The sequence below is a fragment of the Heliangelus exortis genome, chromosome 8 (assembly GCF_036169615.1).
Source record: "Heliangelus exortis chromosome 8, bHelExo1.hap1, whole genome shotgun sequence".
NCBI lineage: Eukaryota > Metazoa > Chordata > Aves > Apodiformes > Trochilidae > Heliangelus > Heliangelus exortis.
The window spans coordinates 7318544-7345243 of NC_092429.1; the positions used below are offsets into that span (position 1 = coordinate 7318544).

The 26700-nt window shown below is 39.7% G+C and overlaps 1 protein-coding gene across 1 annotated transcript in view; it reads left to right on the plus strand.

The window, feature by feature from the left end:
• AGBL4 (AGBL carboxypeptidase 4) overlaps window positions 1–26700 on the plus strand; it is an 891229-nt gene that overhangs the window by 438400 nt on the left and 426129 nt on the right. The window contains exon 6 of the mRNA XM_071750192.1: window positions 23530–23569. Within this exon, the coding sequence (XP_071606293.1) occupies window positions 23530–23569 (40 nt within the window). The remainder of the gene's footprint in view (window positions 1–23529; window positions 23570–26700) is intronic.

Below are 26700 nucleotides of genomic sequence, written 5' to 3' on the forward strand. Positions count from 1 at the left end.
TCTTAACATGCAGAAGAGCTGTGGAAAGCAAGCAGCTATTGTTAGAGAAAGGCTCAGCCAGAGTCAGCAGGAGACTGAGAACCACTAATCACTGCTAAATCAGGGGAAGATGTCCCCACTAAGCAGAATTGCCACCCCTGCTAACCAGCAGCCATTGACAATAAATATTGTGGAGCTGAGCCCTGTTCTCTCAGAGGCATGCTGATTAAAAATGCCCTGATGAAATGGTGTGTACTGTAAGAAGTAGTACTTAGTATTTTGTCTTCATAATACTTTAAATTGCACTGTATCCCCACAAGGTATTTTGCCAGTCTCCATTAAAAATGGGCCACTGACTTTCAGAACAACACAACAGCTGCAGCACTCGACTGAGTTCAGTTTGGATTTGTGGCTGCTCAGATATTCTGAAAAATGTTCCATTTCCATTGTTTCCTAAATAATTATGAATTCTTTTTCTTCACCATCTCAAACCCCGACAGTGTCTTTAAGTCAGTCTTAATACTTCTTGACTAATGTAGATTAAAAGTTACATAAAAGGCCAGAAACTGTTCCTCCCACATCAGTATGAGATATTATGGTTAATTTTTGGACTATGCTGATTTATCATTTCACAGCAGTAGCTCCATTAAGCTCTAGAATGGGTTTTCACATTATAATAGCACAATATTTTAAAATTTTTTGTATTTTAGGACAATTTAATCAAGTAGTTAAAAACTATTTGAGACTGATGTTTTCTGCAATCAAGGAGAAAAAAAGAACCCTGCTAAAAGAACATATAAAGATGCTTCTTAAAAAGAGGAACTCAGTTGGAGAGTCTTCCTTTTTCCCTACTTTCCCAAATGTGTGTGATGTGCTCTATACTAATACTGCTTTCTCTGTATTTTGGGGATTTTTAGAGGAAATGGAAAAATAAATTATCTTTTCTTTATTACTGAAGAAGTTAAATTTTGCTTTTTTTATTTACAGGCGTTCTATAGAATCTCCCTCAACCCAGTAAAACTGCAGAATTAGAAAGAGAACATCAAATCCTTCTCTTATTTGAGCAGAGGAGATCCTGTCTGTTTGTTATGCCCTACCATGTCTTTTTCTCCTTCCTCTCCTCTACATCAACACATGCAAGGCTTACAATTCATAGAATCATAAAATCATAGAATTGTTTAGGTAGGAATAGACCTTAAAGAGCATTTAGTCCCAGTCCCCTGCCATGGGCATGTTCACCTCCCACTGGCCAAAGTTGCTCCAGCTCCATCCAATCTGGTCTTGAACACTTCCAAGGATGAGGCATCCACATCTTCTTTGGACAACCTGTTCCAGTGTCTCACCACCATCAGAGTAAAGAGTTTGTTTTAATACTTAATCAAATTCTACCCTTTTTCAGCTTACAACTATTCCATATCATCCTATCATTACATGCCCTTGTAAAAATCCCCTCTCCAGCTTTCCTGTAGCCCCCCCAGATACTGGAAGGACATTATAAGGTTTCCCCAGAGCCTTCTCTGGAGTGAACAACCCTTCATCCTTCTTCTGAGTTTTTACCTTCTCTTATCCAAGCCTTCTCTTTAAACCATACACCTCTGGAGTAGGAACTTGTATTTGTCTTCTGCAGCCCCCAGGATATTCTTTTTACTTACCAATTCAGACGAGTTTTAAATACTGTACAGTCAGGAAAGTGAATGAAACAAATAGGACTCCATTGCCCTTAAGGAATAGTTAGGAGATGATGGGGATTCCAGCCTCCTTTCTCCTTGCAATGTACTCTGGTGTGTAAAAGGGGAAAGGTAAGAGTGTAAAAGGAAGGGGAAAGCATTAAATGTGGAGGTTAGGCAGGATTTACCCATGGAATAGGCTACAGAAGAGGAAGCTGACCCCACAGTGCTCTTGTGAAGTGCATCAGAAGGCAAGTGGCTCTCTGTGTGATTTGGACACACCCCATCTACTTAAATAAAAACCCTCAAGTGTCTGGAACAAGGGACAATCCTTGTTTCACATTACTGCAAAGTATTGGCCAGGCCTAACATTGCATTATCTGAACAGCTTCCATGAAGTTAGTATCAACAGCAATACTCATAATTTGCTTAAAAGGAATGGAGACTTTTCCTTTCAGGAAAAAGAAGCCTGTGTGGGTTGTTGGAGATGGTCTCGTTTATTTGTTTAATTTTTTTAATTGCTTTGATGTGGGAAAGGAGTTTGTGGAACCCTTCAGGTTCTGAAGGGGACATCCAGGTCCTTATACAAAACTTGTCTTTGCAACGAGCCAAAAAAACCCCTCGCAAACCCAAAGCAGTATTGACAGTCCAAAGAAAGAGCTTTCTTCAAAGCTGGTTGCATTTTGTTCCTCTTGAATCTGTAGAGAACCCCCTGAGGCCTCAAAAGAGAGACACAGTAGTGGAAAACATCCTTCATCCTCCCCATCACTTGACTAACTCACAATGTTATATAGAGATAGAAGGCAGCCTGAGGAAAAGGAGTGCTGGAAATCAATATTTGATCAGATCTGCTTTGTGTTTATTGACATAAAAGAATATTTCATAGAATCATTGAGGTTGGAAGGGACCTCTAGGATATCACCTAATGGATGCTTGATGTCACTAAGTGTTTTCTAATCTGGTTGGTCCTTTTCCATATACAGAAATGGTCAGAAGGTACTTCTGCCTCCAGGCAGTGATCCAGGCTGCTGAGGAACTTGTGACAGCTGCTTCCAGTGGTGGCTGAGAGAAAAGTGCTGGTCAGCAAGGACAGTGCCCACATGGAGTCTGGAATAACTGTTTTATAGCTCAGTTTTCCTGAATGTTACATGATATTCATGTACTGTACATATCAAAATACTCCCTAAATCTGGGGTTTGCCCTACCAGGTGCCAATGCAGACAACATTTGCTTGTGTAATGAATCAAGGTGAAATATTAAGTTACACCTATGATTAGTAAAATATTGGTAAAATTGGCATGAATCTTCCATGAGGTTATCACTACATAAATGTAGTAGGACTTTTCTCCAGCTCTGGAATTTTTGTACAGCCATTCAAAGGTTACAAGCATGCAGTTCAGTAATTAAAAAAATTATTTAAATTTTTTTTTTATTATTAATAACTGGACATCCTGTTCCACAAGACAGATACACACATCCACTTCTTCCACCATGCTTTTGCTGTTCTGAGGACTTATTGATGTGCCTCAGAAGGTCAGTCATGTAGATTGGTTCTTCTGTCTCAATAAAAGGAGAGTGGCTCCTAAACTGGTTTTGGTGTTCTCCCTCATGCAGGGACCCCTTGTAGCAGTATGCACCTTCTGGTGCAACCATTTTATTTTTTTGGGGGGGGGGAAGGAGAGGATCTTACAAACCTACTCATAATTACTATGCACTTGGAGTAATGAATGACCTCTGTTTTGAGACCAGATGCTTAAGACCAGAGATTTGTAAGCACTGAAGAAGTATCAACAGATATTTTTTTTTTCCTTTTTCAGGACATAGTATTCCCCATCACTGTGATATATGTATCTATTTACAAGTAATAGTTAGCTGTAGTAGATAGTAATAGACAGTCCTTCTGCAATAGCTAGTCATGTTCTTGGTATATTTTTTTTTTTTAAGTCCATTAAAAAAATGGACTTAAATGGACAAGAATATATTCCATATATTCTTGGAATATATGTTTGCTGTAGTCGAAGCTGCACTGCCAGCTTGGGGAGAAATACCCAGTCCAGTTTTAAACTTTTCTTGAGTACTTATCAATAGGAAGGCAGCTGGAGCAGAATGGTTCTCAGAATGGGCTGGAAAACTTGCTAATGCCTGTGTTGCATTTCCTCCAACAGGTTACAAATTGTCCTGTTCTTGTGCTGTGAAGAATGGGGAATAATGCATCACTCAGAGCTATCACTGCATATTTGTTATCAGGTATTGCTATAGATAGGTGATTTCCATAAACCTATTCACACCCCATGGAGATGAAAACTAGTTTATCAAAGCATCTGTAATGAATATGTGAACACTGTAGGGAGGGGCAAAACAGGACAGTGCTGAAAACAAAGGGGAAGACAAATACTCTAAGCTTTACAAATGATAACAGAATATTACATGTTTTCTTACCAGTGGTTTTCCAGGAGTTTTTTAATATTGGGGAATAGATTAGATAAGCATATGCAGGAGAGAGGGGGTGAGGAGCAAAAAAAGGGGAAGGAAAAAAAGAACAGATTGGAAGGAGCAGAAAGTTGCTTGAGACCTGGTTGTATATCGTATGTATAGACACCTGAAAAATCAGAATGGCTATTGAAAGTCAAGCTGTAAACAGGAACCTTAAAGGGAGGAGGCTTACTGCATGCCCAGATTTTCATGGCTGTTTTCTCATTTCTGTGCCATTGCTTGGAAAAGCCCGTTGGGTGTCGGGATGCTCAGACAGGGCTGCTGTGCGTGCACAGTAAATCCAAAATGTCTGACATGCATTGCTCTGCTGCAGGGAAATAACTGTACATTACAGGCTGGTTTGGAGAATGGGATTGCTTTTTTTCCAAGTCATTGAACAAATGTGTTAAAGAACTAAAATGTGATGCTTTTGTTTCACCAAAACTGCAGGGAAATCACATTTTTTCCCTCTCTTGTCATCAACACGTTTTCTTTATTCATGTAACAGTAGGTGTCATTTTTCTTTAATTATGCCCAGCTATCATATGTTGCTTTTATTTGTCGAGGATTTTAGTTTCAGGGAAAATAATTTAGACAGTTCCATTTTTCAGGCAACAATGCACTAAATCCTGTGCTTACAAATTGCAATTAGATAAGAATTCTTCTTTCCACAATCAAATGTGGCAGTTTCTTACTGGAAAGTAATGATGAATCAAACTTATAGTGTAAAGTGGGAAGATCAAAGCATTCAACGGAAATGTAATGAAGAAAATACACTTTTATTGCTTGGCATTTTAAATGTCCTCTGTTATATATCACCGTGGCAGCATACAATGGTATAAGTCTGTCTTTGGGAATGAATACAGATTAACACAGCCTCATTTTCTGTGTCAGAATGTACTTCTTACTGTGATGATATTTCTTTCTCCCCACACTCCCACATATCCCTCTCTTACCACCCTTAGACCTTAAAAGTACTTTAAACATGTTAGCCTGTCAACAAGCCTTTGCTAAAGGGTTTTGTAGCCTTTGGTAATGATTTCTAATTTACGTGACTAATTATGCCAGGATAAATAGAGATGAGGTGCTTTAGGATAAGGCTAATCTGCATGTCTGCTGGAAGCTGGAATAGTGCATTTTATAAAGACACAAACCTCAGCAATTTAATGAAATTAAGGTTGTGACAAAAGGCAGGCAAATTCAAAATGAAGGCAAATGCTTCTCTTCCTAAGCTGCTGTACTGAGGTGTCAGAAAGACCCTAATGGCACAGCATGAAAAGCAGCATCCTCAGCCCTGCTTCTGGGGTTTATTTGGGTCTGTACTGAAGCTTGAAAAGATTTTGCCTATGCTGTTTACACAGATACATTTCCATACAGAATTACATCATGATTTGCCTGTCTTCACCATCCATCTTGTCCCAGTTGCGTTGCCTTATTCTTTTAAACACAGTGGTTATCCATCTATGATCCCCTCACCCCTGATTTATGCCACAGTATAAATAAGCAGTGAGGTGTGTAACCAGGTATATACATAAAGCAAAGAGCAATCTGAGCACAAAAAAACTTAGTCTAAGGTCTCAACACTGCACGATGTTATCCCAGATAGAACAAGCAGGCTGGTGGCAGAGGAAACAATTCAAAAAAGGCAGCACATAGAATTTCTTCTGAGCTGAGCCATTCAGTTTCCAGAAGAGCTCTTGAATTTAGAACTTGACCCCCACGACGTTTTGCAGAGCAATGCATAAGTGCTTGAGGAAGTTTAGTCTCATTTAAAAAAAGGGATTTAAAAGTCAGTTGCAGATGGGTCTATCCTGGCTCTAAGCTGAAGGGATTCCATTTTAGACTCTTCTGGGAGGGCCCAGGACACTCCAGCCCTGTCAGCCTGACCTCAGTGCCTGGCAGGGTTATGGAGCAGATCATCCTGCAGGATGGACAGGGGATCAGACCCAGACAGCACGAGGTTAGGAAGGGCAGGTCCTGTCTGACCAAGGTAATCTCCTTTTATCATCAGGTGAACTGCCTGGTGGATGAGGGGAAGGCTGTGGATGGAGTCTACCTGGACTTCAGCAAAGCCTTTGACACCTTTGTGTCCAGTTCTGGGCCCCTCAGCTCAGGAAGGAGATTGAGGTGCTGGAGCAGGTCCAGAGTGGAGCAAGGAGGCTGTGAAGGGATCCAGCACAGGTCCTGTGAGGAAGGGCTGAGGGAGCTGGGGGTGTTCAGCCTGGAGAAGAGGAGGCTCAGGGGAGACCTCATCACTCTCTACAACTCCCTGAAAGGAGGTTGGAGCCGGGGGGGGTTGGTCTTTTCTCCCAAGTAGCTACCAGTAAGACAAGAGGGAATGGACTTAAGCTCTATCAGGGGAAGTTTATGTTAGATATTAGGGAAAAATTCTTTCCAGAGAAGGTGATCAGGCATTGGAATGGGCTGCCCAGGGAGGTGGTGGGTTCTCCATCCCTGGGCATTTTTAAAAGAGTGCCATGGTCTGGTAACCACAGTGGCAGTGGATTAAGGGCTGGACTTGATGATCTCAGAGCTCCTTCCCAACCCAGATGATTCTGTGATTCTATAGATCTGTTAGCAGCTACTTCCCACACTCAAATTTCTGAACTATTTTACAACCACAGTCAGTTCTCACCTGCAAGCTTAGAGGTGGAGACCTCAGGACTGGATCTGATCATGTGGCTTTGCCTTTGGTCCTTCCTGTGCACACTAAGAAATCAGCTGTTTTAGTGATTTCTCATCTCATTTCACATTCTGAGATGTTAAAAAAGGCCAGATTTCCAGGAATGTCCAAAGTGGAAAAATCAAACTTGTGTTTAGGTATGTACCCAGAATGTTGTCTCACTGGAATTGCTTTTGAAAGCATGATGTCTTAACTCTTTTAGGAGCCTAAAATGTAGTGCTTAAGACATCTCGAGCTAACTTGCCCAGAGCAGGGAGAATGACAGATTACTCAATTCCCTTTTCAATTACTTAACCGCAGGATAATCATTCTACTTCACTCAAATTGTGGTATATTGATTTGTGTTGTGACTTGAAAGATTTTAATTTTTAATAAAAAGTTAGCATGATATTCTCTTTATGTATATAAATCCAGAATAATCTGCCTTTTGCAGACAGGGTATTTAAATTAAAAGAGCCCATAATACCTATAATGTTTATAAGGATCAGTCCCTGAGTTCACTTAACCAGTCCCCCCTTGCTTAGTTTCCCCACAGGACAGCAGTAATGCAAAAGCCTTTGAGGCCTAGATGAGAGAATTGTAACATAATGAACTTTTAAATTTCAATAACCCTGAACAAAAACTACTAAAAAGCTCCCATGGTATAGAGTCAGAGTTTCAGAATATCAGCTGATGTAAATTACAGGGAAGTAAAATGAAAAAAAATAACCAAATCCTTTCACTTCTTCCAATGCAAGGCCAAATTAATATTAATAGCTCAAGGTTTTTTGGTATAGGTAAGTACTAAAGAACTTAAACTGCTTGTAGGCTCAGCATAGTGACCCCAAAGTCAATTTTTCTGAGAAATGTAGTAACAACTCAGGTGAATAGATTTCCTTTGGAAATCCCAGCCCCCAGTTAACTGAGAAGTCAGGTGTAGCAAGCTTGCTAATGCAACCCATGTTCAGGGCAGTGCTTCTTCCCAAGTGATCAGCATCTCTTAGAAACCCTGTGTCCAGGTAAAAGCTTTTATACCAGCAATCCCAATAGTGACAAAAAATTTTCTAGATGGTTTTCCATTTTACAGCTTAACTGTAACCTTGAGCTTCCATGGAAAAGCTACAGAGTGAAACTTGGTCTGGGTATTAAAGGGAAATTTCTTGGGGACCTTCTGTACTTTCTGGCACACTTCCCAGGAAGGGACTAATCAGTAAAAAGCCATTCTTCACACTTGTTCTTTTGGCCTGTCCTCTGTGACCTATTTTCTTGACTATTCCTGTGATTTTTATCCCAGCCAATGCCAAATTGCCTCTCTTTATTGCTACTCCTGGCCATTCCTGACCAACCCTGTATGTCTTAACTCCCAGCAAGATCTGGGGGTGGAGAGAGACTGGGAAATTTGGAGTGCTCCAAGGTCTCTGCAGAAACAAAGTACAGTATAAACAACACCAAAATTCACCAGTAGCAGCATTCTGCATATTGGTAAATGAAAGCTTTTACACAGATGAGGTCTCCTCTAAAAGACAAAACCTTGTTCTTGATCTGAGCTTTGTAGTCCTGAAAGCAAAGAACCTCTTGTGAAAAGCTGGTGATCTGAGAAGCTTATTTTTTTGTTACCAAAAGAGGGAGCCCTCACAGAATTATATATGCTCTTAGAGATGGTTTTGCTTTGCAAACTGCTTTATAAAAAGCTCTAAATTGGTTTTGTTTGTTTGTTTGTTTGTTTCTTTAAAAATCTGGGGCCTTTTTTGGTATGGAACAAAATAAGTTCCTAGCACAGATTATGTGAGCTGTGAGTTTGCCCTCTTTGGGTTCAAAGTGACCTTGAGTCACAAATAAAGAAAATAAGCTTTCCATTTTCAGAATTATACAAGTGGTTATTACAAAGCACACGATGTGGTTTCATTAAATCCCATGTTTTAGCATTTCAGTGTTAGGAATAATGATACTGCCTAACTGGACAATACTGGTTGGACACTGAATTTATTTTAGATGATACAAGGGTTTGTGTGTTGTGATTTGGGTTCCATACTGCCTTTTGTTTATGTAGGCTGGAAGTATTAAAACTGGTACTCAGTTCACCTCTTATCTATCCCTGAATGCTGGTTTGTTTTTTTTTTCCCTGATAAGACAGTGTTTGAGAAGGGTGAGTAGGATCTTTCCAGTTTGCCTGGAGATGTGAGGGATAAATTACTACTGGGTTTATTTGTACTTGCTTGCAGGGAGCCATTCAATAAATTTTGGAGGGACTTTGAGAATTACTCAACTTGTTACTGACTTTTAGCAGTGGATTGGGTTCAAAGCAGTGAGAAAGTACAGGCACTTTTATTAGTGTTTATCTTTAGGGGGAAAGCCTTTGTCTTGGGTTTGGCAACAGAGACTGCAAGAAATAATAACTTTACCAGAGAGACTCTGTAAGTGTTGATTTATGGTTCACCCTTACCTCCCTCTAAGCTTGATCTGGTTAAGGGAAACTCTGGCCAAGAGAAATTACAAGTGTTTTAGCTGATCCCTGCCATCTTTTCTAAGCCTGTACTGTTCCCTAGACTAGTTCCCTTCTGAAGAATTTATTTTCAACCTACTGGCTTCTATGACTCTGTAGCTCCAACTTGGTATTTCCCCTGTTTGGCACAGTAGTTCTCCTTTCCTTTGGGAGGTACTCAGATGGGATGTGACAGTACAGAATTTGCCTCCCCTAAGTGGCAGCCAGACTTAGAAAATAGCTTCACTTCAGGGGAGTTCAAAGCCAATATTTGGCAGTAGGATTTAAAACAAAGAAACAAAAATCAAAAAAAAAACTTTAATTTGCTCATTTAAGATATTTTGCCTTACTATTTTAAAATGCAAATTCAGTGTGACCTATTTTACTATGAGATTTTGATTCTTAGGAACAGATTCTCAAAAATACATTAACACTTAAAAGCCATTTGGTGCCTAACTCACTCCTAGGTCAACTGTTCTTGAAAATATCATGTCCTAGCTCTTGGCAAGACAGGATTCCTGCATCAGAGTAAAATCCCATTCAGAAATGCATATTGGTGATGAGGTGTTAATAGATATTGTGTGAAGATTGCTGTGAGATTATTGTGCCATAATGCTGGTGAGATTCTGAATACGTGCAAGGAGTAGATTGACTGAGATAGGATCACATTTAGATGATAACTTTTCTTTTGTTTTTCCATTATGTCTTTGTTGTCTTTTTCAAGACTATTTGTATTCTCAGTGCTGTACAGAAACATACAGGAGACTTAGGACAGGAGCTAAATCAGCTGCAATCAAACTATGTGATGAAACAGAAATTTCAACCCCATAATAATTTTGTGCATTTTATTTTTGATTTTTTAAAAGAACATTCAGAGCTAAACATGAAATGGCCAGGATGGGGTTTGTGACATTTTATGGATGTTCTGAATAGGTAGTGTGCCTCCAAATACTGGAAGCTCCTATATACCATATGTGCTGCAATTCCTAAGCAATACAGCAGATGTTTTAGGTGATCAATTCAGAACTCACTGGCTTTGTTTAGTTCTCCCCATTCCCAATTTTATATGATGTGAATGTGCCTGTCATCATAAGCAGAGGAACAGTTTCATATTTAGAAATATGTGCATAATTCAAAGTTGACACAGAAGCATCCCTAAAACATCCCCAACCTAGAAAATCTCCTGGTTGTCAGAGTCCAAAACACCAAGGTAGGAAAAGCTGTGGCCAGTAAAAATTAGCTCTGTGTGGCTTCAATCAAAACGGGGCTATTTTTTTTAGTTTAGGTTTATTGTACAAGGTGGATGAAAGCTGACAGCTCTGATTTCTTAGCTGATCAGAGGGCTGGGTTATCTGGTTTGTTTGCTTATTTTTTCTTAAGAAAAGTTTCATCTTACTTCCTTCAAAGCCAGCTTCCTAATGGCACCTTTTTATCTTCATTTTTCTTCACACTTCCTTTGCTGCTGCTCTTTGCTTTGCTCCTAGTATACAAAATGCCTTTTCTGCCCTAAGATCATATTTTCTTTTTCCCCTTTCCTTTTCTTTATTTGTTTTTTTTTTTTATATATTTTAATTATATTTCAAGGAGTCTTTTAACAGTAATCCCTAGTGATTTCCCTTAGTTTTCTGATCATGTGGGCTGGAAATTTATTCAGACTTCATAAAAAGACTCATTTGAAAATACTGATTCTATTCTATTGCCTGAACAGGTTTGTTTATTTATTTGGGGATATAAAAGACTTGAGCTGTCATTTTTTTTTTCCAGTTGTAAATGAGCACATGTATGTATTTAATGGATAACACAGCAGAGAGGCTCTTTTCTGGAGTGGTCTGTGGGGAATAAATTCTCTTCCTGCTAAGGTCTGAGTGGCCCCATGGCTCCTCTACAGTTTCAACCTGTGGGACCATGATCCCACAAAGGAAAAGTCCCTTTTCAAAAAAAGTCCCTTTTCAAAAGAAAAAACATCCTCTTTCTTCAGTGCCCACAAGAATAATTTCAGCTCAATAGGTATAGGAATGAGCCTTGACACCTAATTTTTCCACTGTATTGGAACATTTACATTTGTCTTAAAAAATAAAATTTTATATATATATATATGTGTAATATATATATATAAAATTCCTGAAATATAGCTGTCTGACACAACAGAGTTCAGGATAAGAAATAGGATAAATTTCCTTCAGGTGTTCACTTATGGAAAGTTTGTTCACCTTTCCTGCAACTGTGAAATTGGTTTGGAATGATGGAGTGATGCTTTCTCATGAGTTACTCTTGATGTACTTCAGCCCTTTTGCTGGCTAAAAATTAGGTGCTTTTTTTTTTGGGAAAAAAATGCTTTTCCAAACAGTGTGCAAATGTTACTCTTAGCATCTAGATAATTAATTTTCAATGCTAATATTCAGTGGATATTTGGAAACCTCTTGGATTTCTTCTAATAAATGAGGAATGTAAATAAAGCTAATGGAATCAGCTTAAATGCAGGACTATATTTTTCTGAAAACTGCAAGGTTCAGAGTGACTTGTAAGTCACTCTAGTGCACCAACATTGCAAATTATCCACATTAACATATTTTCTCTGTAACCCAAAGAAATGCTGCTTCACAGTAGCTTCATGTTGTGGTTACTGCAGTCTTGGTTACATGTTTTTTACCTGTACATGAGCTTTGGTTTTCTGGAGGTCTGATTGTGAGATACCATCTGCCTTCAATCAGTCACCAGGCTGATTTTTCACAGGAATTTATTCTGTGTTTTTTAACCACTATCTTAGAGAACAACTGTAAAAGAGTGATAATTTGAAACAGGTAGCAACAAAGCTAAAGAAAGGAGGAAGTCAGACTTTTAACTTCTGTTTGTTGTACAGGGCAAATGTTATTCCATATTTTATTAGTCAGAATAACCTGATAGGGACAGAAGAAAGGACCAAAATACATCTGAGTGGCCTCATTTTCTTATGCAGATCTCTATTTGAAGCTGCTCTCAGGCAAGATAAGTCAGCCCAGTGATGAACCAACTTTTATTTTCTCCTTTAATATCCCAAATCATATGCAACATATATACCTCTCTTCAAGTGTTGTGAATAAAAATCCCTCCGGAATGGCTTTCACAGTTTAAAGTACCTATAAGAAGGGTCTGGGCTAAAATGCCAAATTTTGAAAGTGAGGGAAAAATGCTCAACTTCAGACGTCCAGAGCAAATGCCACCTTGGTTCCCTGTAGCCTCCATTTTACTCTTTTTATTAATAATTCTAGAGACACCATTCACAGATTAAACATGAAGAAGACCAGATAGTGTACAAAGGCAGAATGACCCTGGAAGGAGCTGGGCTGTAAAGGGTCCCACCTCTGCCCTGCTAGGTTTGGGGAAGTTTTAGGGAGTTTGGATATGGTTGCAGCTTGAGTGGACCTTGTTCCAAGTTCAGATATAGGGTTTCAACAGTGTTTTTAGTATGTGCCACAGAAAGCTCCAAAGAAGTGTTGAGTGTGTTTGGAAAGTGAGATTGTTCTTGTTAGCTCCAGGATGCTCATTGCTGTCATTTGACTTCCTCAGACAGTGCTTTCATGGGCTGTAATTAAATATGTAGTTTTTTAGAAGAATGATGGTTGGGGTGATCTGAATCTTTCTTAAGTAAGTATGACAAGAAGTAGTCTGGTTTGAAAAAAAATTGATTTTCTTTTTTTTTTTTTTTTTGAGCAATAGAGAAGCTAACTCACTGCCATGGCTTGTGAAAGGAAACAGACTCAAACTGAAATTAGATGAAAAGCTTGAAATTAGATAAGACCACAATAGTCTGACATATAAATTTATATATTTGTCCTTATATACTACATTCTAATTTAAATTTCACTATTATTTTGGTCACATCTTGACTTACATAAAATAAACAAGGAACTCTGCACAGTACGGGAGGGAATGATTTCGAGATAAAGTAATCCTCCTAAATTAAATGTGAAAACACAGTTATTTCCCTACCATCACCTTCTTCCCACCTGTCAGGCCACATTTCAGAAGTGTCTTTGGTTGTACCTGTGCCACAACACCCAGAGCAGAGGTCAGAGGGCTGCAGTTAGTTGCCCCCTTGCTGCAAAAGAAAAAAATGCTGAGTTTTTTGGTCCAGATATTGTACAAGCCTTTGGAATCAAATGTTTCCTACCTAATTGGTTTACATTCCCATATTAGCAGTTTGAAAAGGCAGATGAATCTGGGCTATAGAACTGCTGCCGGATGGAGAAAATAAGGAATTAGGGAAAGAAAGAGGAAAAGGGAATGTGACAGGAGTGGAGGGCCAGTGAGTTTGGAGCTGATGATTAAAAAATTAAATCATCCAGTCTGGTGCATGGGAAATTGGCTCCACTGTCTCCCCTTACACTGATTTGCTTTGGTTCTGAAAAGAGTTGCTGCTTTAACTGGGAAATGTGTGTCCTGCAGTGTTTTATTGGTGACAAAATGATAGCTTGGTCTTGCACAGGTGTGATAATTTTGCATATTTCCTGAGTTTTGTTTCTGTATCTACAACACAGAGCCTATATGGATTCTTTGCAAGAGTGGTGGGTGTGTGCACACAGTTTTAGAAATATTTTCTCCTTCCTGTACAATGCCAAAGTCAATAGGGACACCTCCATACACACTACATGAATGTTTATATGTCTGTGATTGTGTATCCATGTGTAATAGATTTATGTGTGTATGTAGATGCATTTATAGTAATGTTAAGTGCAAAACTAGCTTTCCAAACAGAAGCAGCTTGGTTTTTTTTTCTTTTGAATGCATGGAGCTCTAGGTGTGAGACTCGTCACTTTGACACTGCATGGTGATGGCACAGATGGAAGGATTTTGGAGATGATACAGCATGCAGATCTCATTCAAACCATTTTGCAGTTGTAAAGTTTTCCTGGCATTTCCTCTGTGTTATGTGAAAAGCCCAGCTACTTGGGCTTACAGACAAGAAGTTTTGGGGGGGGGGGGGTTGTAGAGCTGAAATACTCTCTGTTGAATGTTTAATATTTGGAGATGTTTGAATGTGAGATACCAGAAATACAGCCTATTAGTGAGGCTTTCCTCTCAATAAAATGGCATGCATTGGCATTGTATGTCAGTCACTCAGTTGCCTTTAAATGTTGCCATCTTTCAGTGGAAAGGGAATGTATTTGGAGTGTTTGCAGAATACCTCCAACCACTGGAACTGTGATCTGGAAATTGCTGTGCTCTCATACAGCTTGCCTGCATCTCAGGCAAATTCCAAAGAGAAAAGAGAATTCCAAAGGAAAAATAATACCTGAGATAAGCACAAACAGATAATTCCCACAAAATTAGAAGGAAAGGAAGGGAACCCTTGGAGCGGGAGGGATTTAGGCACTAGTGAGTGAGAGAAAATGACCAGAGAAGTTTTGTGTTCTCTCATGCTTATTTTCATCCTGTTGCTGAATCACAAGGACTTTTAAAGACAATTCAGAAGTTTATGTATGGAAATCCAATAATTTATTTTGAAATTTTATATAGAGAAGGAATTTACTCTTGTGTTGCAACTTCTGTGCTCCTTCCTTCCTTCCTTCCTTCCTTCCTTCCTTGTTCTCGGGTTTTTTCCTCTTTTGATAGAATTACATTTTTTTTCAAAGCACTGTTTTCTTTGCCTTCTCTCCAAGCACTGGTGTGCTGGCTGTTCTGGCAGGATGACAGTTTATTAAATTAGGTAGAAGTTGACAGGGAGAGAGCAGAAAAACGTGCTGCTAACTAAAATACACAGGTTGGATGCAGACATTGGAGCTTAAATCCCAGTTTCAGAAAATATCTAGATAGCTATATCCATCAAAAGAAGATTTGGGAGAAATGATCTTCTGGTCAGAGCACTCAAAAATGGATGTAAGCAGCTGAAGTTCAGTCTCAAGGTCCACATAGGACAGAGTAGAGATGTAAAGCTCTGGGTTTGTGCCTCCCTTATTGTGTTATCTGAGGCTCCTGCAACTGTTTAGTTTTAAAATTGCATATGTTGGGAGTTAATCTGTCTTGTCTGTTATCTAAAACAGCCCATAAACAATGGCTGGTTAGTCAATATCCCATTACTGCTATTGGTAGATATGCTTTGTTTCTTATTAAACATTCAATGAACACTGTTGCTTGCCCCCCCCATCCCCAAATTGTGGACTCTCCAAGTTCATAATTGCTTTCACTAATGCTGCTCCTTTCCTTCACAAGATTTAACATAAGACAGGGATTCACAGCTATAAAATGGCTGTGTTATGCCTTAAACCATCTGCATCATGATTTTGGTTGTTAGTGGCACTGTGTGTGGTCCATAGAGTTTTTCCTACCCTGGTTTTACTTTTTTTTTTTTTTCCGTTTTTTGTTTTTTTTTTCAAAATAAATAAAACACAAAGCAAAGAGTTTTTTAGCTCCTGCTGCTTACTATGTACTTTAAAACCTAATCCACTGTTTGTGGTGTTACAGTAATCTCTATAGGTGTTAAGTAATTGATGTCCTGAAGTATAGGATTATAGCCAGGGCTCCACAATTTACATAATAATACATCAGACTATGAAAAGCCTGTGTTGTGGTTTGTTACCAAAACAAAGCCTTGAAAATGGGGACTGAAATGGAGTAGATCCCAAACCCTTGCAGAAGTACATGTGCTTTGTTTAAAAGGCACACACAGCCACAGCCCCCTTTTTATTAGTGGAGCTCCAAAGAGGTTTGGTTGGAGCCTGAATTTGGGGACTGACCATGGAGAAATGGGCCTTATTCTCCTCCTCAATTTCTGGCAGGCTCAATGCTTTTGGGGAAGAGATGAGCAAAGCACAGGCAAGGTTCCCCCAAGTCTTTCCTAAGGAAGAAATACTAGTGTCTGTGTATGAGCTTTATACATTCCCATGGCCACACAAGCTGTAGGGTAACTACAGAACTGGCTGGCTGTGTCTTCATTTGTCTCAGCATGTCAGGCATGAAAAAAAAAAAAAACTAAATATATATATATATATATATATTATAAGGATGATAAAAGCTTACAACACTGGGAGCTGTGAGTCAAGTTTGCCAGTTGGGTTGCATTAAAGTGATTGGTTTGCTTGCCATATTTTGACTTGGTTTAAAAAGAGCCTGTTATTAAGTAATCAAGGATATCTTTTCACATGCTCATCCGAGTGCTGTATCTGCATAGGATGCATCATCAAGCCATAAGTTGCTACTTCATTGTTGCTTCACTGGGGTGCATGAGGATGCTTGTAATTTTACAGATGCAGAAGGACAGAAAAGTTAAGAGGCTTTCTGTCATCATAACTCTCACTAGCAAAGTTAAGGATCAGTTTATTCCAAAGCAGTTCATTCCTCCTCTCCTTCCTTCCAGAGATAAGATAGTGTTAATGACTTTTTATTGTGATTGCAAATATTTATAGCGAACTGATGGGCTTTTTTTCCATGCCTAGTGGTTCAGTAAGAATCTGGATACTATCTTTATGAGTGCTCTATATGTAAATAAGGCAACCTATAGATAAAGCACCAGTAGATGTCACTCAAGAATATGTGGAACAGCCTGTGAATTTGTGTGACCAATAAAACTGAGCATGCACATTTCAAATGGGATCTGCTGTGCAGCTGCCAGGGATGCTCAGGCACCCAGGGCTGATGCTTTGGCCAGGGATTTACTGCTCACCAAGGCTTTGACTACTACCAACCCCATAGGTACTGCAGAGAGTTTATATGTGTGCCCACAGATAACTATCCTGGCTTTTAAATCTTCCCTTAGCCTTCATTGTATTAATGTTATTTTTAAACAGTTTTTCAGCACAACAGGACTGCAAGAACCAAGGAGGAACTTGTTAATAAATAATACATTATGCATGAGTGTTGTGTTCTTCAGATAAATAGTTGAAGCAGGGAGAGGGAGAAGTCTTAGCTACCTGTTTGGCAGTATTAAAAAAAAAAAAAAAAAGAAAGTACCATGTATCCTTGTCAATTAGCTTCTGGGAAAGAGATATGCAGGTGTCAGATATTGAGTAGAAGACTATGTGATCTGGAAGAATGAGTAAAGTAGCTTAATGGTTTGCCTTTTATCATTTGGACTTGGGTTTTTTTTAAACCAGAATTGACTTACCAAATATTGCAACAATCCAGTGTCTGGAGAGGTCACTGTTAAAATGGTTTAAAATGCTCATTATAGCTCTCAAACCACTTTATAAATGTTTTCCCACACTTATATTATCAATAATTGATTCCACAGGCTACAGCAGATGCAATTTACTAAAATCCCAGTCAAGTGTCAACAAGCTGACTGGTTCATTTTATCACCATACCAGGGAACTCTTGCAGCTAATCATAAAAAAAGTACAACATGTGAGATCTTGCTTCATTATTTGAACAAAAACCTGTGATTTCAGGATGGAAAGGAAAGATTATTGCTTGGCATAACATGATTATTTTAAAACAAACAAAACAAAACAGCTTTAAATCACTGAATTATGCCTTTTGACAGGATTTGAATTAGTAGCTTGTTGGGGTCATTTATGAAATCAAGAGTTTTTCTGTGGGGAGAAGTCTTGCACTCTGAAGGGAAGGGGGCATTCAAGTAGCTGAACTTGCAATTGAGAAACTCAATGTGAAATGCTCATTGAGTTATTTTTCCTTATTTTAAACACCTCCGTTCACCTGAGCCTTCATTAGAACATTTTTGCAGATGTTGATCAGGCCTGATTATTTCTTAAACTGTTTAGCAACAAGCAAGTAAAAGAAGGTTTGCTCTCCCCTGTCACACGAGTGTCTTTGTACTGGAGCAGAGAGCACTGGGGTGCCCAGCTCATCACTCACAGGCAGCACTGGGCAAGGGTGGGACCCTGCCTTTAACCTCTCCCTCTCTGCATCTTCTCTCTCCTCCCTTTTCTTCCCCTTCCCTCCCATCTACTGAGGATCCCCCCTGGTGCAAAACCAAGGAGCTTTGTGCTGGTGCCTGTGGACAGCTGCACTGGGCCATCCACACGGTGCCCAGGTGCACACTTGGGATCTCTTTGTTTTTTTCTGAACTTTTGAGTTCTTTCATGATATAATATGAGATGATGACTTTCAAAAACATTGGCATTGCAGAGTGTGACAATAATAAAGGCCATAGAAATGTGGAATTCACCTTTGCAAACCCTTCATACAATACATACTCAGCTTTATTCTGTGAGAAGATGCACTGGTTTCAATTACCCTTATGTCAAGGCAGTCAGTTTATACAAGAGATGCCAGAATTTAGATGTTAAAAGGAAAAGGCACAATTACTGACACTTTGTGGCAAAGCTTCCAGGAAAAAAATGAAACCAAACCCCATGCACTTCATTTCAGTTTTAAACCCTATGAATTGAACAGGAGATTGAAGGTAGTGGGGAGAGGCACCTGCACAAACCACATTAAAATCAGATGGAAGAGACCAGGCTGATAAAATACATTTAGGAAGACAAAGTTCTCCTGTGGTCACAGAGAACAAAAATCAGTTTTGTGTGGGTGGACTATGGCAGAAGATGTGTGTGAGATGGGCAGGCAGCCTTTTGGTTCATGGTTGCAAAAAATAAAGCCTACAGAACAAAGGCAGCGAAATGGTAAAAACCCAAGAGCTTTCAAAACATGAAGTTTATCTCAGGCCTGGGGTTGGGAGTTTTATATTGAGACTCAGAGCAAGGCAGGCAGAGATGGTTTAGGGAAACCCCTGCCAGAACATGCCATCTCCTGGGATGTAGGTGTGTGGGTTGCTGAAGGAGCTTCCAGCAGAGCAGCCTTGTGTGTGTGTGATCCCTGGGTGGCTGGGTGCCACATCTATCTCTGCTGAGTCTTGGGGACTGGGAGGTGACGTGCTGGGACTGGAGGCAGGGGTAAGGATATCTTGTGGATCCTGGTTGGAGGAGGAGTGCGGGAGTAGGAAGATGACTTTATAATTGCTTTTTTTATCACTCTTTCTGACTATATTGACTTTATACTTGACACAGCTTTGGCTGGCAAGTGAGGCCCAGATACATTCAGAATTAGATATGACGAGGCTCATTCTTACATGAGAAGAAAATCATCGGTTGCTACAGAAACAGCTCCATATCAGTCTCGTGGGGCATCTTTGCATCTGGCTTTTTTTCCTTCTCTTTTGCTAATCTGTAGATAAGAGTCAAAGCAAGTACAGCACATCCCACATCTATATAAAAGGTTGAAGGAACTCTGCAGAGAGCAAAGTGTGAAAGAACATCTTGTAGATAAGCTGAACTTAAATGAGTAAGTTAATTTACACCCCCTCCCCAATTTTTTCTAGTTTTGTAACTCTCATTGAGTTAATTGAGGTGAAAATTAAATTACACCAGTCAGCAAATATGTTAAAGACCACTAACACCAAGGAAGAGAAAAGAGGTAATAAGAAAGGGAGTTTATGAGAAAAATGTAAGAAGCAATCTGAGGGGGTGAGTTAGAATCTGTGTCGAGGAGTTTGCATACAGCAATGGAATAATAATCCAGACTCACTCTCAGGCAAGTTGTTTAACTTGATAAATTATGGAATTAGTTAAAAATAAGTGTATATAATGGCTGAACAGGGACCATTCTGCACACTTCAGACCAGCTCACCGAAGAGGCTTTTCAACTGGTTTTCTACAACGTAATGAATTCTTGATGCTTAGTAGATTAATATTTATTGAGTGAATCAATGCTTAATTTATTAAAAATTTGCCTTCGTTGTATTTTAATATGATTTATTACTCATTGGTGCTTATTGCATTAATTAAAGAGTGTGTTAATTTTGTGGAAGTGAACATGATCTGCTGCAGGTTTGCCCCAGTGCAGTCAGGACTCTGCCCCTTGGTGGTTCCGATGCTAGAAAACTGCTCGAGGTGGTAGCAAACCCCCTGTGACCTTTTCCTGCCTTTGGGTTTTCAAATAGCCAGCAAACTGGGAATGAGGATGCTGCCTCTGAAGGGTAGGACAGGGTAATAGCCACAGAGATACAGTGGTGATCCAGGAAATCTTTTTTCTTGCCTAAGTTATGTCTGATGCTGTGGAAACCATTTTAGTGTTTCTGGTGGAATGCCTTTTTGTCAATGTGGGTGAAATCCAGCCTCAGAAAGAAAGGAAACTCTCAGCTCTTGCCCAACCAGGGATGGAAGGAATTACATTTCAGTGCTTAGAAATTTTTGGGACAGGAGATTGCCTGAAGATGGGGACAGGACCAAGAATCTCTGCAGGGGCAGGTGTTTGAGATGTGGAAAATTACTAAAGGCAGAACAAAAAAACTTTAAAAAGCCAGACATTTTGTGAGATGAGTCTTTCAAGAAATCTGTCAAAACAGGGAGAGGGTGATCATGCTGGAGGGGGGCAACAGCTGCAATTTTCATCTTTCAACACTGAAGGGAGAAGCAAATATATAAAGCCCTACAGCCACGATACTTCTGATGCAATTATTTTATTAATCTTTTTGACACTTGTACTGTCTCTCTCTTTAAATTCAAATTCTGCTGCTTTTATAGATACTCATATGCCTGTCTGTGTGGGTTTTTTTAAACAAATCCATCTAGTTGCTAGACTGCTTGCATCCAGCTGAGCCCTGGAAACAGCAGAGAGATAACCCCTGAGATCTGAGAGCAGGCTGGAATTTCTGGAGAGCGACTGGATCCAAAATTTCTGCATTTGTGCATCTTTAAATGCAGAAACCTGGAATGCACTTTGCTCTTTTCTCCTCTCCGGGGCTTGGGTGCATATGCACAAACTTCCCTTGCAGAGCTAAATGAGAGAAACCTCTTCAAGGTCTTCTGAAGGTCAGAGCAGAGCAATTTTTCCTCTCTCAGTGCACTGGTCAGGCAGTAACCACCGTGCTCCAGCCTGGAGCATCAGGATGGAGCCAGTGCCAGGAACCTGGTGGCATTTCAAATCCCTTGCAGCACTTAGGTGTTAGATGCAAAAGATCAGTGCTGCTTCACTTGAAGTCAGAGAAATAGCTTGAGCTTAAAGTTCAACACATACACAAAGATTTCCTGGATCTGAAGTTAATTTGTTTTCTTCAAGACCAGCTTGAAGGCAATGTACAACAGGGAAGAAGTTACAAACCGAACATTTGACTTGTAATGATTTTCTTTTTTTTTAGTGCTTTTATTTTCCTGCAGGATCAAGTTAAGCTATTTAGGTTTTTATTTATTGTTTATTTTTACCCTAGTTAATAGGCTCAAGTCAGGACTGGGGGGCAGCTAAGCTACAAGCTTTTCTTGCTGTTCCAAATCTCTGCATTTTGCAGCCTTCTCTCACACAGGGTATTAATATTCCACCTTTTTTCCCAGTAGAGAAGTTTTCACAGACTATACACTTTGGATATATATTTTCTGCTCTAGCTGTTCATTAGGTACACAGCATTTGGAGTTCCAGTTGTGCTGAGAAATGGAAGTAAAGCTTTTGGCCCAGTGGGTGCTAAGCCGTGGAGTTTCATAGCTTTGTATATATAAATCAGGATTAAAGCACAGGATCTATATGAAATTTAGCTCATTAGGAGATGTTTTGTCTTACAGCTCCCACTGAGAAAGTGGGTCCTTGCTTACACTATTGCTCACTTAGTTTTAGTGCTCCCTAGGAAAGGAGGGAAGGGTGAGCAGACCCCACTAGAGCAGGGACAGCATCCCTGGACAGTTCTTGTGGAGGTGACACAAGGCAGCACCATTAGCCTGGCACACCTGGAAAAGGCTTGACTTAGACTGGCCTTGATATTTTATAATAAAATAAATGTGATCAAGCACATTGCTAAGGTCACGCTCAGAATGACACATCAGAGAGAACAAGGAGTACCTACGAAAACAGGCAGGAATGGATTTTCTCAAAAATGTGATTTGCATTATACAAGAGTTCAGGTACTGAAGGCCAGGAAGGTTTCAGAAAATGTGTTTGTTCAACCTCAAACTCCACTTGGCTTCCCAGCCTGCCACATTCGCTGTTGGGCATACAGCTCAAATTTATTCAATGGATGATCAGCTATGTCCATACACTTTAGCCAGTGAAGCTTTACTTACAGAGAAATGATGGGTTTGTGAAGCAGTTTCATCAGTCATAATTTCCAAGGAAGAGCATTCATGGCAGGGAATACCAAGGCAATGTTTCCTCCTCAAGGACTTTCAGCTGTCACCCTGGGAATACAGTGAATGCAGTGATGAGAATTAGATTAGAAAAAGATCAATAGGTCTGACAATAAATGAAAGTAAGGCAGACATTATTGAGCAGATTAGGAGAGAGAAATTAAACTGGACAGTGTAATATTCAGTGCCAGCTAGACTCACTAATGTTGGGCAAAGTTAGGGAGAAGACAGTAAGTTAGAAAGTGCTATGAAGAGGAACAAATAACAGGCTGTCTGTGAGAGGGGGAAAATTCTGCTGTTGATGGGAGCTCTCAGCTACAGAAAGGTAAAAATAATGGTCCACATGGATTAATGGACCACATGGATTTCAGTGGAAGGCCAGAGAGGCAATGTTGGGGCAGTCACCCGAGACTGGGAACATGGAGCAGGCAACTCTTTTGGCTGTGTGTTACATGGGAAAGGGAATCTCAGGCACACCCCATAACACCAAGGCATTGGTAGGATAGCTTGTTCCAGGTAAAAAAAATTTCTAACCTTCTCAAAGTACAGGTTAGCTTACTCTGTGAAGTTTCGGAGCCCTTCCAGAAACCATTCTTCTGTTTAAATTTGATTATTTGCCATGATAACTCCCTGTATTTTGGTACCTGTTCAAATACCCAGTGATGATCAAGTCTGGCATGCTTTTGGGTTGAGGGATATCTGGTGGCAATGAGATCTATGGGCTGATTGTTTGCCAGCATGAAAAGAAGCTTTCCTTTTATCAGTCTTGGGTTTGTCTACATCCTCTTACATGTCTTTGAAAGGTTCACCCCAAGGCAATATAATTGTGTTTGATCACACACAGGCTATGAGTCAGTGATTGATATGAATAAAGAGGTTCAAGTTTCTTGTCTTGGTTTCTTCTCTTCTTCCCTATGGAATCAGAAATCACTTTTATAAATACATTGGTCCATCTGTGCTTCTAGCTATCCATTTCAAGTATATTTCCCAAAAAGAAATAGTAACACTTATAAGTGCAAATAAAACCACATTAAAAGGACTGAGCAAGGGGCTTTTTCTTCCTCATAAAATACATGTGGATCCCATCCAAAAGAGTTACACTGAGCCATGTAACTTGTAATTAATTCTGCTATAAATGTCAAAGCACTTACTTTGTAGGTCTAAGCTAACCCACTAAAATTAGTCGCCTTTTAACAATTCCTTTTATAATTTGTTTTTCAGCAGAAACGGCGGCTTGACCTCCTGACAATAACCAGCCCTGGTAAGTGAGCTCTGCTGCACAGCTCTCTTCTTTTTCTTAAAGAGATGGTTGTCTAAATGTGTTTTTTCCTTGTCTCTGACATGCAAAATGAAAAACACTGTTCCCCAGAAAATCTTTCACATAATAACAAGTGACAGCTATATTGTGCTTGGCAAAGCCCCGGGCAGTTATCCGTTCACAGAGCTGCCTCTTCAGACCTTTACTCTATGAATTTGAGTGCTGATATTTCTTTAAGCCTCCTGGGGTTACAGTTAGCAGTATGTCTTCAGGGCAGATGCCCTCAAATTCACAACGTGTGCTCAAGTATCACAGAAATGCAAGTTTGACTTTCCTTGGTGGCAAACGGGAGCAATTTGGGGAGTAAGGAAACGATGGCCCTCTGTACGTGTGGTAGGAGACAGGGGGTCCAGGCTTAGGTCTGGAGAACCCCAAAGTGGGTCAGAAAAACATTTAAGTGAAACTAAAACGCTCTAAGTGATCTGTTTTGTGTAATGGCTCGTGTCATTTGGCTATTGAGGAGATAAAGCAAAATGTGTTATTCTGGGAAAGCGTTGGGCTCTTTGGCACAGTGAGTTTTGAAGGTCTCAGCTCTGTGATAGAAATGCAGGTGGTTTTCATAGTGCTTCTCTTTGGTCTCGCCTCATAAGGCTGGATGGCTTGTAATTTATTGCTGGTTTTCTGGCTCAATCTCTTTCCATTAGCTGCTACCAAAGTTAGCTGCCCCCTGCTTCAGCTGTGCATCATGCTTGAATGGTGCTACCTTTTGGTTAACTTTTTCAATTTTTCAGATCTATGTACATATTAAGTTTTCAGTTTGGCTGTAACTGGGACTAATGAGTTTTGGCTTTAACTGGGAATAATGTGTTAGTGAAACGAACAGGTGTTATGGGAAGTGAACAAAATGTGACACACGTTCACTTGGATAACAATTTTGCATCAATAATTGTTCTGACACTCTAAATGTAGATATCATCTGTGACATGGTTTCTCCTTCACTAACCTTGTTAAAATAACAAGAATTAAAAGAAGGAGGAGGAACACTTTGCTGGGACAGATGTTTGAGGCTACTGGCAATTGCATTGCATTTTTGCATGTTCACTTTCCATGCAGTTTGCAATTATGTTAATGTATGCTCAGGGCACTTGCTGATAAAAGCAACAATACAGTTGGATACAGCCACTGTCACTATTCTGACTGAAACTTCAAGGACAAACATGGCACATTTTTCATTTTTTCTATCTTCAGCATTCTCCATTTCTTGAGGAAAAAGAAAAATATCTTTGAAGGTCTTAATCATAATAAACACTCAGATCTTGAATAGGGCTACCAGAGCCCACAGACTTTTTTTTTTTTTTTTTAATTATAAGAGAAAAGGAGGGCTGGGAACCAGAATAACTGAATATAAGACTTTCCTGTAAAACAAATTTATGCTACTTTCCTCATAAATTCAGATACAGTATCCACTGAAATAATGAAAGGGCTGCCTAAGTTGAGTTTGTGCTTATAGATGTGATCACAGTAAGCAGCTCTTGCTTCACATCACTCAGTTTAATACATCAGTCTACTAAATCAACACAGCAATTAGTTCGAAGGATCAAAATACCTAAATACTAAACCAGCCTTCAATAACTGGATAGCTAGACATACTGCATTAAAAGGGGGTTAAAAAGCTTTCCATAGCATGAATTTTTTTCTGAAATGCAAGTTTTACCCTTTGATATTTAGCCAGAAATCTCCAATAATTGGCTACACAGGAGAAAAATAAAGTCTGTGCCATAGTTACATAATTGAGTACCTACAGTCTTGCTTTTAGTAAAGGCATTTACAAAAGCAGCAGATGCTGGATGAGTCCAAACTTACTTGAGATCCTAAAGCTGAGACATTCCAAAGAGACTGAGTTTGGCTCTTAATTCCTAGTAGAATTGGAAAACATTAGCCTGTGGATTAAAAGACCTATTTTGGGCAATACAAATACAAAACCAAAATAAAATAAATCTACAGAGACTGGAACTTTAAAACATTCCATTATTTTAGTCCCATCTCTAAGATCTGATGTCAACAGTCAGCTTTTACAAAGCCATGATATCGTTTATGATGGCTGAGATCAGCCATAATCACTGTCATCCCTTAATTTACTGATTCAAATTAGGGACTTGGCTATTATGTTGCAGCTGTTAATCCTTTGGGAGTTGTTCCTGTTCTCCACCTTGCCACAGGCAGCAGCCTTTGTTTGTAGGGGAGGTCACTCAGCCTTATTTATAACACAAAGTCCTCCATGTCTCACAAGCAGCATCAGCCACCAAAGTCTTGTTGCTTTAATTGTAGGAAGAGACAAAGGACTTCAAAATCAAAGGTGACCTCTGTGATTTGTGCTTCAGTCATGATGAATACCATCTTTCTTTTCTGTGTTTGTGACATTCCTGATGCAGTTTTTGTATGTCTAGGCAAGAACTGATTTGCAGGTATTGTAACAGCTCTTCTCCCTCTGCCACTAAAAAAATTTCAAAGAATTGATCAGCAAATTAATGAGATTAATTGCTAGGTAAAATAATGCCACTGATGTCAGTTAAAGGGATGTTGAGACACGAGTGCCAAAACATTTAAAATTAGTTTGTGGCAGTTTCCTTCTCCATGGCAGCAGCTGTTGCATGATAATGCTGGAATCACGGATGGGTAGGAAGCAGGGTAGGGATCCCAACCCTGCCCACAGTGTTCCAAGCCCACACCTTGAAGATGACCAGCTGCTGCCTCTTGCCTTACTCCAGATGCTTCCAACTACCAAGCCATGTGTTCCTGGCTCTGCAAAACCTGGCTGAGCAGGTGCTTGAATTAAAATTTTATTTGTATGTTGAACTGGACAGGTATAGATCATTAATTTGTGACCTAGACTAACAGCACTCTGGGAAAAAAAAACACAGCAAAACCCAAAACAACTAAAAAGCATACAGACACACACACACAAAAAAGAACAAGACAGAAATGCAGAAGGGGGGAGCTGCAGCTCCAGCTACACATTTGCATGCATCACACAGAGCTGACCTGTTCCAGCACCTCTAAGAAAACGGCTACAGAAAGCTCCACAACGTGCCCCAAACTGGAGGAAGTCTTTGCTTTGCTGTGGGTCTGAGAAT